A 15,746-nucleotide genomic window follows, 5' to 3' on the forward strand; every position below is an offset into this window, starting at 1 on the left:
TTAGTTACTGTTTTTTTTTTTCAATTTCTTAGCTAGCTGTTGCTAGTGAAAATGATTAGCCTATACTAACGTTGAACACATTCCAAATTGTTTTGTAGTGTTTTGATGTGAAATCTTTGGTGTTCCTTCACAGAGACATATACATTTCCTGTTTCTGAGTGTCTGTCAGGTCTTTTTTTTTTTTCGAATAGACATTTTTGCTTGTAGCTAACTATGTACAATACATCAGGCTAGTTATGTAGCCAAAGTCAGTTTAACCTGCATTTTGAAGGCGTGACTTCTGAAGTAACGCCCTTCCAGTACCACTTTTGATAGGGTTTACACAATGTTTATTAATCTAGGGGTAGTATAATTGGTTAAATAATTTATTTAAAACAGTACACCTCATCTGCGCAGCTTTGGTAGACGACTAAAAAGGGGATAAAAAGCAGGGTTCCTAGTGATATTAAAATAGTTAATTTACTGTGGCGAATGGCAAGTGGTTTAAAAAAAAAAAGTGGTAATAAGCGGGTTGGGATACGAACCGAGGGGACATTAACCTTGTACTGAGAAAACGATTGCTGTTCAATATTTATTTACAGAAGACAGGGGAATCTTGCATCAAAATGTTTTGTGACCACTGCACATTCATAAATGGTAGTTGGTTTACACCAATCAAAAACACTATTGAGCACAAGAAAAAAAAGCATACACTACATTTAAACAGCTATCCTTTTTGTTCAGCTTGCTTGTAACATACCTACATGCTTGTTTGTTTTTGGAATCACATAGGAAGGCGATTCACTTCTCAGGTAGAAAAAAAGCTGAAAGCACTCCAGTAAAGAACTCAAACTTAAGTTCCATGGCAGGGTGTATATCAAACGATGGAGGACTGACTGCATGTGGATCTATAACCAAACCCAGCCACCTGCTGCTTTTGGTTCCACTTCATCATCATTATCACTAATGATGTGTGTGTGTGTCTATATATATATATATATATATATATATATATATATATATATATATATATATATATATATATATATATATATATATACACACACACACACACACACACTTTCAAGTTTTTCACCTTTTGTTGCCTTATAGCCTGGAATTAAAATGCATTAAAATAGTTTTTTTTTTTTCTATTTCCCATTTATCTGCACATCCTACCCTACGACTTCCAAGTGAAAAAAATATTCTAGAAATTTGTATAAAATTAATTAAAAATAAAAACTGAAATGGCTTGATTGGATAAGTGTCCACCACCCTTGTCTTCAAAATCACACACCAAGTTAAGTGGCCTCCACCTGTGTTAAATTGTAGTAATTCACATGATTCAGGATAGATTCAGCAGTTCCTGTAGGTTCCCTCTGCTGGGTAGTGCATTTCAAAGCAAAGACTCAACCTTGAGCACAAAGGCGCTTTCAGAAGAACTCTGGGACAAAGTTGTTGAAAGGCACAGATCAGGGAAGGGGTATAAAAAATATCAAAGGCCTTGAATATTCCTTTGAGCACGATCAAGACGATTATTAAGAAGTGGAAGGTGTATGACACCACCAAGACCCAGCCTAGATCAGGCCGTCCCTCCTAACTGGATGACCAAGCAAGAAGGAGGCTGATCAGAGAGACTACCAAGAGGCCAATGGCAACTTTGCAAGAGCTTCAGGCTTTTATGGCCAAGGCTGGTCAAAGTGTGCATGTAACAACAATTTCACAAGCACTCCACAAATGTAGCCTGTATGGTAGGGTGGCAAGAAGGAAGCCATTACTCAAGAAAGCCCACCTTGAATCCCATTTTGAAATATGCAAAAAACACTCGGGAGATTCTGTAGCCATGTGACAAAGTTTTGTGGTCTGACGAAACTAAAATTGAACTTTGGCCTAAATGCAAAGCATTATGTTTGGCGCAAACCCAACACAGTGCATCACCCAAAGAACACCATCCCTACTGTGAAGCATGGTGGTGGCAACATCATGTTGTGGGGATGTTTCTCATCGGCAGGGACTGGGGCACTTGTCAGGATAGAAGGGAAAATGAATGAAGCAAAGTCCTTGAAGTCCTTGCCGTCTGCAAGAAAGCTGAAACTGGGACGGAAGTTTACCTTTCAGCATGACAACAACCCAAAGCACACAGCAGAAGCTACACTGGAGTGGCTAAGGAACAAAAAGGTAAATGTCCTTGAGGTGCCCAGTCAGAGCCCCGACCTAAATCCAATGGAAAACTTTTGGTATGACTTGGATTGCTGTCTGTCAACGATCCCCAAGGAACTTGACAGAGCTTGAACAGTTTTGTAAAGAAGAATTGTCAAATATTGCCAAATCTAGGTGTGCAAAGTTGGTAAAGACCTATCCCAACAAACTCACAGCTGTAATTGCTACCAAAGGCGCTTCCACCAAGTATTAACTCAGGGGGGTGGAGACTTATCCAGTTATGATCTTTCAGTTTTGTATTTTTAATATATCATTTTTTTCTCAATAAAAACTTTTCTCCTCTTAACAATGTGGAGTACGGTGTGTGGATAAGTGGAAAAAATCTTCATTTAAATGCATGAAACTCTGAGGCACTGACACAACAAAATGTGCAAAAAGGTCAATGGGGTGTAAACTTTCTATAGGCACTGTATATGTACACTGTATACTGTACTGTATATACTGTTCTATATATAATGTAACACAGCGGGGAGAGGGTTAATATCCTCCCTGCATAAAATGTGTATTTGTTCAATTGTTTATTGTTGTGTTAATAGTTTTATTAATTGTCACCTGCACCTGGCTACCATTGAAAATTAGAACCACGTGCACAGTCTATAAAGGAAGCAGCCCGCTCGGGGCGGCTGGTGTGTACAGAAGCCCGCTTAGTAGTGTGCTCAAGCGTAAAGAAAGGTAGTGTAAAAACCTTTTGGATGGGTGAAAAACGTTGTTTTTGTTTTTTGTGTTCACAACAGCTTAGCTGTCCTGTTGTTAGTTAGGTCCCTGTGTGTTTTAGTTATTGCTCGAATAGAGCTAGATGTTTCTTTTATTTATTTAGTTTTTGTGTAAGTATTAAAAATAGCGTGTCAATGCTGCTGCTTGAAATTCCATTTCTGTGTCAAATATAGTGGCAGGGTGGATCCCTGCCTGGAAGAAATGTGTTGGGGTTTGGCAGGGATAGGGTTAATTTCTGTCCCTGCCAGAGAAATGTGTGGGTGGCTGTTTGTAATTATTTATTTAATTAGTTTCACCTGCCTGGGATTAGTAGGCAGATTCATAAAAGAAACGTTTGTTCAGGGTAATCTCCAGTCTGTCATTGTGAAGAGACTCTACAAAAGGTAGAGTGTAAGTAAACCTTTTTGTTTGTGTTGTAACGTTAATGTTTTGTCACTGGTAAACAGCGTAGCTGTCCAGTTTGGTAGTTTAAGGATGGTACAAAGTTCAGTTAGTTCTCTGTGTGAGAATTTTTATGTTTTGTTTTGTTTTCATTACTTTAATTTCTGTAATAATAAAAACATCACAAAAGTGCTATTTAAAACTTCAATTCTTGTGCCTGTACCACAATTTACGTATTTTCAGGTTCCAGCCCCTTTGATACAGAGACAAGAATTTAAGTTTTAAATAGCACTTTTACTGAAATTAACCCTGTCACTGCCAAACCCCAAAACATTTTTTTCCAGGCAGGTGCACTCTACTTATAACAGGCTCCAAGGGACAATGGAAACCAGTACTTCATAAACAAAGTACAAAGTAAACACAGTTTGAAATGCTGTATGTAACTGCCAACTTAAAAGTACTTTAAATATAAACAATACAAGAAAGCTTAACTGCCAAAGAATGGGATCTTATTATTTATACAAAATGTACCCCTGTGGGCTGTACAATGTAGTAATTAGTACCATTTTACAAATTTAATATTTGCACAAAATGTAATTAAAATTGTGTTTGTTATACATTTTAAACTGTACAACGGCTGTGCCAACAAAAACATAGAATAAAATTAAACAGCTACTGTTTTTCCTGCACTATGTCACAAAAGCCCATGTTGTTTGGCAGGGACGTGCCTCCTCAGTAGGTTGTAAACGAAAGTTCGTTCTAACAGGATCCATTATAAGTGGAGTGAACCTGTATATACTTTTAGATCGTTTATGATTTGTTGCTGTATCTCCATCTCTTCTCAGTTTGTTCACAGATCAATAAGGATCTTTGTGTGAAATGCAATTGGATATTAGTCACCTGACGAATACAATCCCCCCCCCCCCCTCCTCTCGGCCCCCCAGATTTTAAAACACAATTCATAGTACTAACAGTGCCTTTCAGCATGCATACTAAGAGACCAGACTGGAAAAAAAAAACACCCTTGTAGAATGAATAGCAAACCTTGACATGCACAGGTACTGCACTTGCATTTGACGTACCTGGAGCTAAAGTGGTTACAGCATCCCATTGCCAATCTACTAAGGGAACACCTGCTTCAATCTGGCCTCATCCTCAGCCCAGGAACAACATTTACTTTTAAGCGTTCACTTATGGGAACTTAACGTGCTTTTTTTACATTCCAGCTCACAGCCCTGATTTGTGGATTTATAATCAAGTTGAGGAACTGCCTTCACGATGATGGCTTCCTGCGTCAGCTCTACACCATTGGCCTGTTGGCACAGTTTGAAAGTCTTCTTAGTACATATGGTAAAAGAAAAACATAAAATACTAATATTATATAAGCTTTAAGAAAAGGCTCCCTGCTTTATTATGTTATTTTACTCCATGGTGCACAGTGCAGGCATTTTATGAAAGTAAATTAAATCTGGAAATTAAACCTGAAGTTGTTTCTTGTTAGTTTTGTAGCATTACTGATGTGTTTCTAAAACACTTTCACCAAATTGTACATTTACTTATGCTCTTATACAATATGGCTGCCATATTAAAGTCTTGTGACTATAGATGCTATATCATAGAGACCATACATGTTTGAAAGCAAAACATACAACATGTATCTCATTGTATCTGTTTTTATATACAAAACACTTCACTATAGTTTTTACTAACCCCATACACGCAAATGTTTACTGGGGTTTCTGAAGTGCTGCTTTCAACATATTCAGCAAATCATGTGTCATGAATACTGTCACTTTTAAGTACCCAAAACAAAAGCAAACATAAACAGGTTAGATCTCTGTGTAAAACTGCTATCTACTGTACTCCAGTGATATATCTTCATTCTTCAGATTGTTACAATAGGGTATGCACTGTAGGAAATTGACCACAAATACCAATATAAATGGCTGAATACTACATGTATAAATATTTGTATGTTTGTGTTCAGGAGAAGAGCTGTCCATGCTAGAAGACATGAGCATAGGAATTCTGGATTTGAGGAACGTGACCTTCAAGGTTACACAGGCAACTTCAGCATCATCTCCGGATATGTTGCCAGTTATCACAGGAAATCGGTACAGTACCATCTAGTGATTTACTAATGTGAAACTTCCACCAAGAAAGGTATTTTCTCTTTTGCTAGTGGAACTGCAGTATTTTGGAGAATTCAACTAATATGTTACCATTTAAGCATGTACAAATGCCTTTTGTGTACATTTGCAATTCACACACCTTTGTGGCAAAATGTAAAATAATTCCCAAATTGAAGTGTTCAAAGTGGAAAGCGTGGTTGAACAAAACTGCACAGAAGTGCACGTTCTTGTTTTCTTTTATATGAAATGTTACCTGTTACTTGAATTATTTAGCATCCCACTGTTATACCCCCACTACTTCAACTGCTAATCTCTCATAAACCATTTGAGATGCCAACTTCATTTTATTCAGTGTTATAGATACTACTCACCATTTGAGACTTCTTCATATTTGCTGGGTTATGTAAACACTGAATGCTATATTGGTGATCACAACATTAACCTGTCGCCTAATACTGTCACATTGAGTTCATGTGAGTTAGGTTTCTGGGTTTAGAGAGAGAGGACTTTGAGTTAAGGCATACATTTTTTTCAGTTAAGTTCCATTACTAGTGTTGTTCATTAACTTTATTATCTTTATTACTCTGGAATACATATCAGCCTGCAGGTTTTCTTAAATAAACATTTACTACTGGTTTTAGTGATGGATTTAATGTGAGGATCCCTCTGCCTGGCACAATGTTTGATGCACTTCCCAGAGAAATCCAGAACGGCATGCTGCTACGAGTCCAGCCTGTTCTCTTCAATGTGGGAATCAATGAGCAGCAAACACTTGCAGAAAAGTATGTTGAAATTGCTTTGGATTTTATCTGGGATATTGTGGTTGGATTATGTTTTTAGCTATATTATTTGTCCTTTATTTCCAACCCCCTTATCATATTAATTGAACTGTAGTGGCTTTAATGGTTCGTGGTTTATTGCTTGGAGTCATGAGTATCATAATTTGAATGAAATGAAGTCTCTACCATTGGTTTTATTTTTTTTATGTATGTGATTGGGATGTCAGCAACTCTCAATGTATATACAAAAGAGAGAAATGAAACAGTAAATGTGAAAAAAAATACCCTTAACCTTTTGTTTGCTGCACAAAAAGAAACTGATTCCACACAACTGGCAGGGAATAATCCCTGAAAAAGATGTCTGTAGGATGATGTTTTCTGACATATCTATAACAGTGACATCGTGTGACTGTCTATCTTATTATGTCAATGTTTTGTTTTTATTATATTTCTTTTTTACCATAGGTTTGGAGACACATCATTACAAGAACTCATTAACATGGAAAGTTTAGCTCGCTTGAATTCCTATTATGAGCAGTTTAAAGAAGTTTTGCCTGAAGATTGTAAGTATAGTTCAGCACATAATTGCATTGTTACAAATGGCCTTAACCTCTTATGTAGTCTTAAGATTGTCATTGAAGAGGATTTTTTTGTAGAATGCTAAAATAAATGTGTAGAAATACAAAAGTAATGTAGAATTCTTCAATTGAGAAAGGCATAATCAAAATGTTTGTTACTTAATTTTACAGTAAATTTACCACAATTGATTGTTTTAAAGTTATGGATAAATGTAAGATATTATCTTAAAAAGCTAACAGAACCAGACCCCAAATAATTAAAATCTGAAGTAGACTGTTGTCTATAATAAATATAGTAATAAAACAAACAAAAAAAAGATACATATTACCTGTCATGAGGCAGATTGGAACTATTGCATCAGGATTTCCTTCCTTCCCTTTAACACAAGTATGAGAGTCCCAGGCAGTGAAGTAACAAACCATTTCTGCAACCAGTTAGTCCTACCTTAATAATATCAATACTATTATAATCCGAAAAGCTGCTACTCTTGACATAGTTAGCTATTGTGTTCACTGAGTCTCCTCCCACTAGCACTAGACTGTTGCCGTTTTTTTTCTTTCAAACTTCCTCTCGGTCTCTTGTGCTTTCCAAGTTGACAGACACTCTCCCTAAAATAAAGGCAAAAATGGTAAAAAAAAAAAAAAGAAAGGGTGCAGACCGATACTGCACTAATGCAAATAAAGAAATGATAATTCCTTATTGATTGCCTTGCTATGGCAATGTAAAGCATGCCAACCCTCTCAAAACACAGAACGTTGTGATTATTACATAGGTTTACCTTCCAAAAATTTGGTTGACATATAGGTAAATTGGTAGGTTGGTTAAGGGGGACTAAGACAGCTCTGAGAAATCTTGAAGATCAAGAATCCAGTTACTTATTCATAAGTTACAAACATGAAGTACATGGATTTTTTTAAATTGAAAACTTGCTATGCATAGTCTTGATGCATTCAATTTAAATATCCTGCGTAATTCATATTTTTCAATGTGTAAAACAACCAATACACAACTTAACCCAGATTATATAATATGATTGTACAGTTGGGAAGTAGAACATAATTGACTTTAAAAAAGAAAAGTCCAAAGCATTGAATATCCCATAATAGTTATAAAGGATGCATTAAGTCTACTTGGAGACATTTTTATATTTTTTATGCGTCCTGTAGTTATCACTGAAATAACAGAACAAATTTTAAAAAGAGAGAAAAAAAAAAGAAATTTGCTCTAGCATGTGATATCCAGATCCTATTGTATGTACACAAAAGAGCATCGTTTTCTGTAAAAATCAAAGTGCTTCTGTTCCTGGTCATGTTCTGATGATTATGCCAACTCAGAATTACTGACAGTACAGGCCTCCATGATGGAGGTGAATTATGGTTTGAGAAAGGAGATACTCATCAGTATTCAGACATTTCATCAACCTGCACAGGTTATCAAATTTGTCTGTTATATGCATCATCTTATGCGCATGCTTTGACTGACATTGTCTGACCAGAAAACCCCCATAATAACTTTGTTTTGTTAGGACAGTGATAATGAATATTTTTCAAATAAGTATTAAACAAGGTTTTTGTTTGTTTATTTCAGGTCTACCTCGATCGCGCAGCCAGACTTGCTTGCCAGAACTATTAAGATTTCTCGGCCAGAATGTGCATGCAAGAAAAAACAAGAATGTGGATATCCTTTGGCAAGCAGCTGAGGTATAGAAAATATATCTTTAGTGTAATGTTGGCAAGTCACTTTGGCTGGCTTACTGGAATGCAGCTGTTAGTTTACTTGGTTTGCTTAACGAGGTCAAGTTGAGACTCAAACATGTTTCCAATGAAGCTTATGTATTAGTGACATAACACAGAAAGATCTTAAATATAGAATACAATTTATTGTTCATTATAAAAAATTGATTACAGATGTATAAGTTGATAAACACAGACTCATAGTGGTGTTTTGTCATAATATAAAGTTAGCTGTGCACACAAGACTATGTTTTGAGAGCATAATTTTGTCACCACGACAACTCGTCTGAAAACTGGATGTTTGTGCCAGTTTGTGAAACCAAGCTTTCAGTGTAATTTTGCGACATAGCCTGCTGTTCGTTTTTTGTGAAATCTACCAGGAAGAATGGGCATCCATGAAATCATATGTAAAGTAGCAACTCAGAGTTTATAAAGCAGAGGATATCTTTTGAGTGATTTGTAACCCAATGGAAACTGTGACTGAGGTAACTTTGAATCTGACAAGTGTTGGTGGCAACATCTATCTCAAATCAAAATAATTACCTGTTTCTACATGGGTGTGTGACGGGATGCCCACCCCTTGGGTGTATTTTATTTATGCTGTTGTTGGTAGTAGTATAATTATTAGTATTGTCATTATTGTGTTTGTGTGCGGGCGGTTGAGAGCAGTCCGTTATTATAGATTCGAGACCGGCGAAAATCCCGTTTCGTATAATGTGTTTGACAGGGATGGGGTTGAATCCACATCCTGCATATCTTGTGGGAATGTGGCTGGAGCCTTAATAAGGTCATTGTTTAATGGGTAATTAAGGCTCCAGCCACGATATAGAAGACCCACTCCTGGCTCAGACGAGGAGTTTGTTGAGAGGAGTTTAGAAGAAGTACTAATGAGAGTGAATGCTATCCAGTGAGCGAACCGCGAGTAATGTGGATTCAACGTCATCCCTGCCAACTACATTTTACTAAACCGGCTTTTCACCGGTCTCGAAATTATAATAATGGATGGCTCTCGTCCGCCCACACACAAACACAATACACTACAATAATAATAATAACAACAACAACATCACATCAATAAAATGCACACAAGGGTTGGGCACCCCGTCACAGGGTGGTATATACGTTCAACTCAACATCCCAGTATAAGCAGCAAGAATCATGCCAAAGGATTACTGTACATATCAGTAAGTCAGAGAAGCTTTTAATATGTAACACAGTATAAAACTAAGGACTGTTTTAACAGAATATTAAAAACATACCCTTTGGTTAAATGGTGCTTTGAAAAGTTAGCCCTCTCGGAAATATAAATGTATTAATCAAAAAACAGTCCTTAAAAAAAAACATTCTTTAAAACAATCATTAAAGTTTTGTGATAGGATCCAACATATTTAAAATCCATTTTTGGTAACTCAGCTACAATGAAGGTATTCAGCATGACTAGTTCTAAAACAGATTACCTCAGTATAGTTTTTTTACAATGGTCCATGCTGAGCTTTGAATACCGGGCTCATTTATTATATATAACTATACTAACAAACAACTCTTACTATAAAATATTCAAGGCTGCTAACATGAATTGATCAAACTGCCAACCTAAAAGCCAATTATCCTTTCCCAGTAAAGTAACCTAAAGAACCAACGACAGAAACCAAAGAAAAAGCACATGTCAGATCACTACAGGCCTTTATTTGTCAAAGGGCAAGATCCGTGAATGTTAGTATGTCTTCCATTTTTTCTAGATTTGTCGTCGCCTAAACGGAGTTCGCTTCACCAGCTGTAAAAGTGCCAAGGATAGGACAGCCATGTCGGTGACGCTAGAACAGTGTCTGATCCTGCAACACGAGCACGGGATGGCACCCCAGGTCTTTACACAGGCCTTGGATTGTATGAGGAGGTAGGTATCACACTGCCTGGTTCTCTTAATATGGGACAGTGCCAACTACAGAAGGAAGTAGCATGCCCACTACGAATATCCTGCCTGACTTAGAATTATTTCCACACAACTAGTAAATAAATAAATAAATAAATACAATACTATATATATATATATATTTTCTAATCAATCGACTGGCATATATTTTTCTACCTGTCTTTCTATCTTTGCAAGCTTATTTCTTTACTTATGACTATGCTAGCTTTTCATCAGTGAACTATGAACAGATATATTGGCATCAGATGGATTTTGTGACATTCTTAAAAATGATATTCTGATATACATTGAAGTGCAAGATAATGTTGTTTAGTTGCAAACAAAAATGATTGACGTTTAGAATTATTTAGGGAAAAAAAAGTTTATCATGGATCTGAGTGTGTAGAGGCTTATTCACCCAAAATGATTTATTTATGTATCGATTATATTTTATGTTCCCTATGTTAAAACACCACTTATCTGATAGCAAAATTAGCTGGGAAGGATGGAATGGGATCACTTTCAAAATTCCCCCATAGCCTCTATTTGGTAGTGCCTGCTTTCTGGTCAGAAACTCGTAATAATATTCCTAGGGTATTCCCCGTTATGAATTATCTTTCCACTGGTGGAGGAATGTTTCTGCTGTTGTTTCTGTTAAAATCTATACAAAATGAGAGCGTTAAGATTTACAGCTTTGAAGGATCTCAGGTTTATGAAACACTGATTTATGCATCCCAGATGCTAAACGACTCACACACACAATTTATATTATGAAGAATCTCTCTGCAGTTAGCACTTGTTCCTTATGCTTATTATTTTCTAGCAATAACACTGCTTGCTATTTGTCCAGCAATTTGGCAGCAGGAATGTTTCATAATACTACAAATGTCGCTCATACCTGTCAAATAAGCATTTTTCGTTCATTGTGTCTTGTTTAAGAGCTGCTTTCTGAAAAATAGTCAAAGTACAATCAAATCTTTACTACTGGCATAAACATCTTCTGATTACTTTCAAAATGTCCACTAAGAAAGGAAAGACCTGAAGACTGTGTGTAGTACAATCTTGTTTGGTCCTTGTTGACTTTCATTTTTGTTAAGCATACTTTTGTGTGTTGTCACAAATGTTCTAGTGTTCAACTCTCGTGTCCTTTCTACATGTTTCTGTCTGATTTGCTCCTCCTCTTCTGAAGTACGATAGTTAATGGGTGCTAAAGTACCCAGCTCCTAATTTTAAATGTTAGCAGCTGGATTCAAATTCTCCAAAACCCAACTTATAACTGAATGTATTTGCTTAAATTGACTGCTGTTGTTTACCATACATTTAAATCATTATAAACTATACTAGTATGGTCAAGTTAGTTACAAAGTGCACCAAGTTATGTGGTTTTTAGTACTTTGGATGAGAAAGGGTGAAATCTACGATGGTTGTTCATGTTGTTCAGCTTTTTTCTAGTTGCTCACTTATCTAGCATGTGAAAGCATGGAAGTGCAGCATGGCACACTGCTTGAGAAACAATGTACTGAACATGAAAAACCATTGCTGTTTCTTACCTGTTTTTTCTTTTTTTTCAAAAAACTACAGAAAATTTCTCTTATGTTTCTCTTCTTTTTTATCTTCCTCTCTCTCTTTTTGTTGATGGTTTTATAATTTATGCTTTGGTTTTGTTTTGCTTTCCATGATCATTTTTTTTTGTCTTTGTTGTTGATTGGTTTATTTTGACCTCTACACCATCTCAATGTGCCTTCCTCCCCTGTTCCTGGTTCTTTCTTTTAACCTCTTCTGTTGGTATTATTTCCATGACAATCTTGCCCTGGCATTTGGTCTTTGTCCCATTCCTCTTATGCTTCTTCCCCCTCCCAACTTCTCCTTTTTCACAGCATTGGAACACGGGAGGTAGTCACGCAGAAGAACTTGAGTGGTCTGTTGCCCATCCGTGATTTCAGGCTAGACCCCAGCCTCCTCTACTCTATCCCTTTATTAGCACTGAGCCCCAATTTACTTGTTGTGTGGCTGTTTCTGAGCGTAGCCTACCTGCTGGCTAAAATGCGTTTCAAGTGAAGTGAAGAGAAGAACGAAAAGTGTATTAGCAAGTGGACAGAGGAATGTGCACTTCAGATGCCTGCCATAAAATATAATGCCTTACTGTTATTAAAAAACGAACAAAAAAAAACAATATAAGAAATACAAAAATTCAATTGTATAATACGTAAATGTAAATAGACATTAAATTATTTTATCAAATATTATTAAATAAGTTATATTAAAAATATTAATATTGTTTATCACTGTTATAAAAAATAAAATAAAAAAACATTCCCAGTACCTCGTAGTTCTAGTGAATACATAAATTAAGGATTTAGAAGACATTTTCCTTTTTCCATTTCTTTCTAATTCTCGTCCCTTTGTGTCTTACGCTCTACTGTCTGTTTTTATTAAGTCTTCCTTATACGTTGTTTCTTATGGCAAGAGCCTTACCAAGCTTGTAATACTATTTTTAATTTGTGTACTTTCTAAACTTGTATTTTGACAACAGAGATTTGAGATTTTAATATCAGGATTAGATCTTCCCATTGTGCATCAGTAAGCATTTATTTGCCTATCGTAAAATAATGTGCATTTATTGCTATTTTTTGTGAAGAACAAACCAAGATAAAAGATCAGAATTTTGTACATTTTTTTAGGTGACAATGATAGCAAAAACATACACAGAATAATGCATTTAAAGAGAAACGGCTTCAAGCTGTACGATTAAGTTATGTTAAGTTATGTTATAAGAGCTTTCATTGTGCTTCTAGCTGTAGTTTGTAATGGCAGTAGTTTGGTTAGTGGCTACTTAAAGATGTTTCCAGGAAGAGTGATGATGTTACAAATGGGTAATAGAGATGGAGGGTTGTGCAGCAGATATGACTACCAGCAATATTTTCAGTAAACGATTAAATATCTAGAAGTAAAAATTAAATTTCCCTCAACTGTCTGTTGAATCACAGAGCTATTGTTATGGAGAAAAGCTTTTGTAAGGTTGTGTATGTCCTTGGAACCATAGAAAATGTATCATGTTAACTGTCTTAATAAACTGAAGAAATGGTTAATGCTGAGTAATTGGAAAGTCACCAGAAAATAATCTGATCCACTATTTTTAGTGTAGACAGTCTTCAGGCCTGGCATAGGCTGAAACACTCAATCATAACATATCATATAAATGTGCTAAAAAGAAACTTTGTGAAATCTTAGTAATTAAGTGTTGTCAAAGTGATTAAACAGTGAGATTGTGATTTGTTCTGAAGGAATCTCCCCATGCACAACAGCTTTAGCAAGAGAATCCTAATTATGTCCATGCATACTGTAGTCACTTGAAGAGTCCTTTGGGGACTCAAACTGTACCATGAAAGCAGAAGCTCCACATTGGCCCACAAATTAAAAATTTCTGTGAGGTGTATTTAGAGCTCAGACGTTTAAATTAACAGTAAAAGAACATATGCAAAACTTCACTAAAGAACTATTTTTAAAACTAAAGCTCCTTTAAGTGTTTTCACAGAATCTTGGAATCTATAGGAAATACATATTTTGTTAATTAAAAAAGAAACTAACTAGCATTACCTTTTTTTACATGTAGTATATTACTACTTCACAAACTGCCAAGGCAAAAACATTACATGCAGCTTTTTTTGTTTCCAATAATTATGTTTTATGATTTACTTCATTATAATGAATATTACTACAATACTTGAAGCATTTGCAATCCATGTTTCATTAGCTCTGACCATCCGCCATTGTCCTTAGTGCTTGTTAAAATGGTTCATTTTGTCATTGTCTAACAGCCATTTTGTTTCTTCACTGCTGTCATTCTCTGTACTTGTTTTTCCCCCAGTGAGGGTTGTCGCCGAGAAAACACCATGAAGAATGTTGGATGTCGCAAGTATGCCTTTAATACTCTGCAGTTGAAGGCATTTCCAAAACATTACAGGCCTCCAGAAGGAACCTATGGGAAAGTTGAAACTTGATAGGACATCATTTTTTTTTTTTTTTTTAATTCCAAACTTTTCAACATAAGATAAAACAGAACATTGTGGATTGCGTAATGCACTGTTAAATATTATAGTTAGTGATATTAAAACAAACAAAACAAAAACACAACAGGTAGAACCAACAAAGCTTACAAACATAACAGTTTTGTAGAGATTTCACTGAGTTAGGCCACTCCATTGTTTACACAAGTCTATACAGTAGATAAAGCATGCTTCTTCAACACACTCAGTTAAGTAGGACAAGAAATAACCCTAATTAACAGTAGTGTACTGTACAATAAACTGTTAATGCAACTGTTTTTTCTTCATTCCATGTTATTGAGTGTAAACTTCCATGGTTAGGGAACTGAACCATGTTTGTGAAAAACTGGTATAAATTTAGGCTGAATTAAAACTTGTCAACAAACTGGTATTTAGGTGTGAAAATAAATGAATGTAAAAATAGTGCAGTGGTAGAAAATCCCAGGAAGGTCACTGAAGGTTTTAAAATATACATTTCAGCTTAAAAGCTTTGGTGGGTTTGTGACAAGTTGTTAAATATTATGATAAAGACCTAAAATAGTAATACAAAATATGTAAAGACATTTCAGTTAACATCACTTACGTAGCCAAAATGTCAGTTTTCTTTATTTCCCAGTGAAAATATTTCAATTTATTAACCTCAATGTGTACTGTAAGATTGCTTCACTGTCACCGTAGTTACAGATTCCACAGAATGCAGTTTTCCCTGGGGCTGCTTTGCTGCAGAACTTCTGTGAGTGTCTTAAATGAACAATGAGGCAAAAGTTCAATACAATTTATCTCACTGGATTTTACAAAATGTAATTGCAATATATATATATATTAGCGAAGTCATTCTTTAATTTGCAATTTTTAAACTTTTTTTTAATTAAAAACAAAAACAAAAAAACTAGACTCGCGCAATTGCATGAATTAAATTTCCTGCCATACTCACAGAGCTTTACCGCATACGTTATGTTTGCTGTGTTGTCCGTATCATTGAGCATACAGCTTTGAGAATACAGTACATTACACCTTTTGAATGCAGTTCCACTTCCATCACTTCACAGCAGCTTCTTGCAGTACATGAATAATATAATGGTAAACAAAGCTGCTGTAGCATGTTTTATATATCAAGGCACAAATTCCCTTGTTATGCTGAGGTATTGTACATTTAAATTGTCGCCGATGTAAGTTTTTTACTTCGTTTGCAGAACTGATTGGGTCTTATCGATTAGAAAATCTATTGCTGTCTCACTGAGTGTTAAACATTTTTGGGGACACATGCAAATCAC

General features: G+C 35.7%; 1 protein-coding gene across 13 annotated transcripts in view; it reads left to right on the forward strand.

Annotated features, from left to right (window-relative positions):
• The window catches only part of LOC121320501 (inositol polyphosphate-4-phosphatase type I A-like), a 105,757-nt gene extending 91,197 nt beyond the window's left edge, over positions 1-14,560 (forward strand). For 9 of the 13 annotated variants that reach the window (XM_041258873.1, XM_041258878.1, XM_041258881.1 and 6 more), the window contains 7 exons: positions 4,521-4,644; positions 5,282-5,408; positions 6,068-6,208; positions 6,671-6,768; positions 8,372-8,484; positions 10,257-10,411; positions 12,304-12,551. In XM_041258873.1, the coding sequence (XP_041114807.1) occupies positions 4,521-4,644; positions 5,282-5,408; positions 6,068-6,208; positions 6,671-6,768; positions 8,372-8,484; positions 10,257-10,411; positions 12,304-12,484 (939 nt within the window). In that variant the 3' untranslated portion in view covers positions 12,485-12,551. Of the gene's footprint in view, positions 1-4,520; positions 4,645-5,281; positions 5,409-6,067; positions 6,209-6,670; positions 6,769-8,371; positions 8,485-10,256; positions 10,412-12,303; positions 12,552-14,294 lie in introns of those variants that run through there. The other 4 variants (XM_041258880.1, XM_041258883.1, XM_041258884.1 and 1 more) reach the window with 1 other exon arrangement.
• The last annotated feature ends 1,186 nt before the right edge of the window (positions 14,561-15,746 follow it).

This window comes from Polyodon spathula, chromosome 9, assembly GCF_017654505.1.
Source record: "Polyodon spathula isolate WHYD16114869_AA chromosome 9, ASM1765450v1, whole genome shotgun sequence".
NCBI lineage: Eukaryota > Metazoa > Chordata > Actinopteri > Acipenseriformes > Polyodontidae > Polyodon > Polyodon spathula.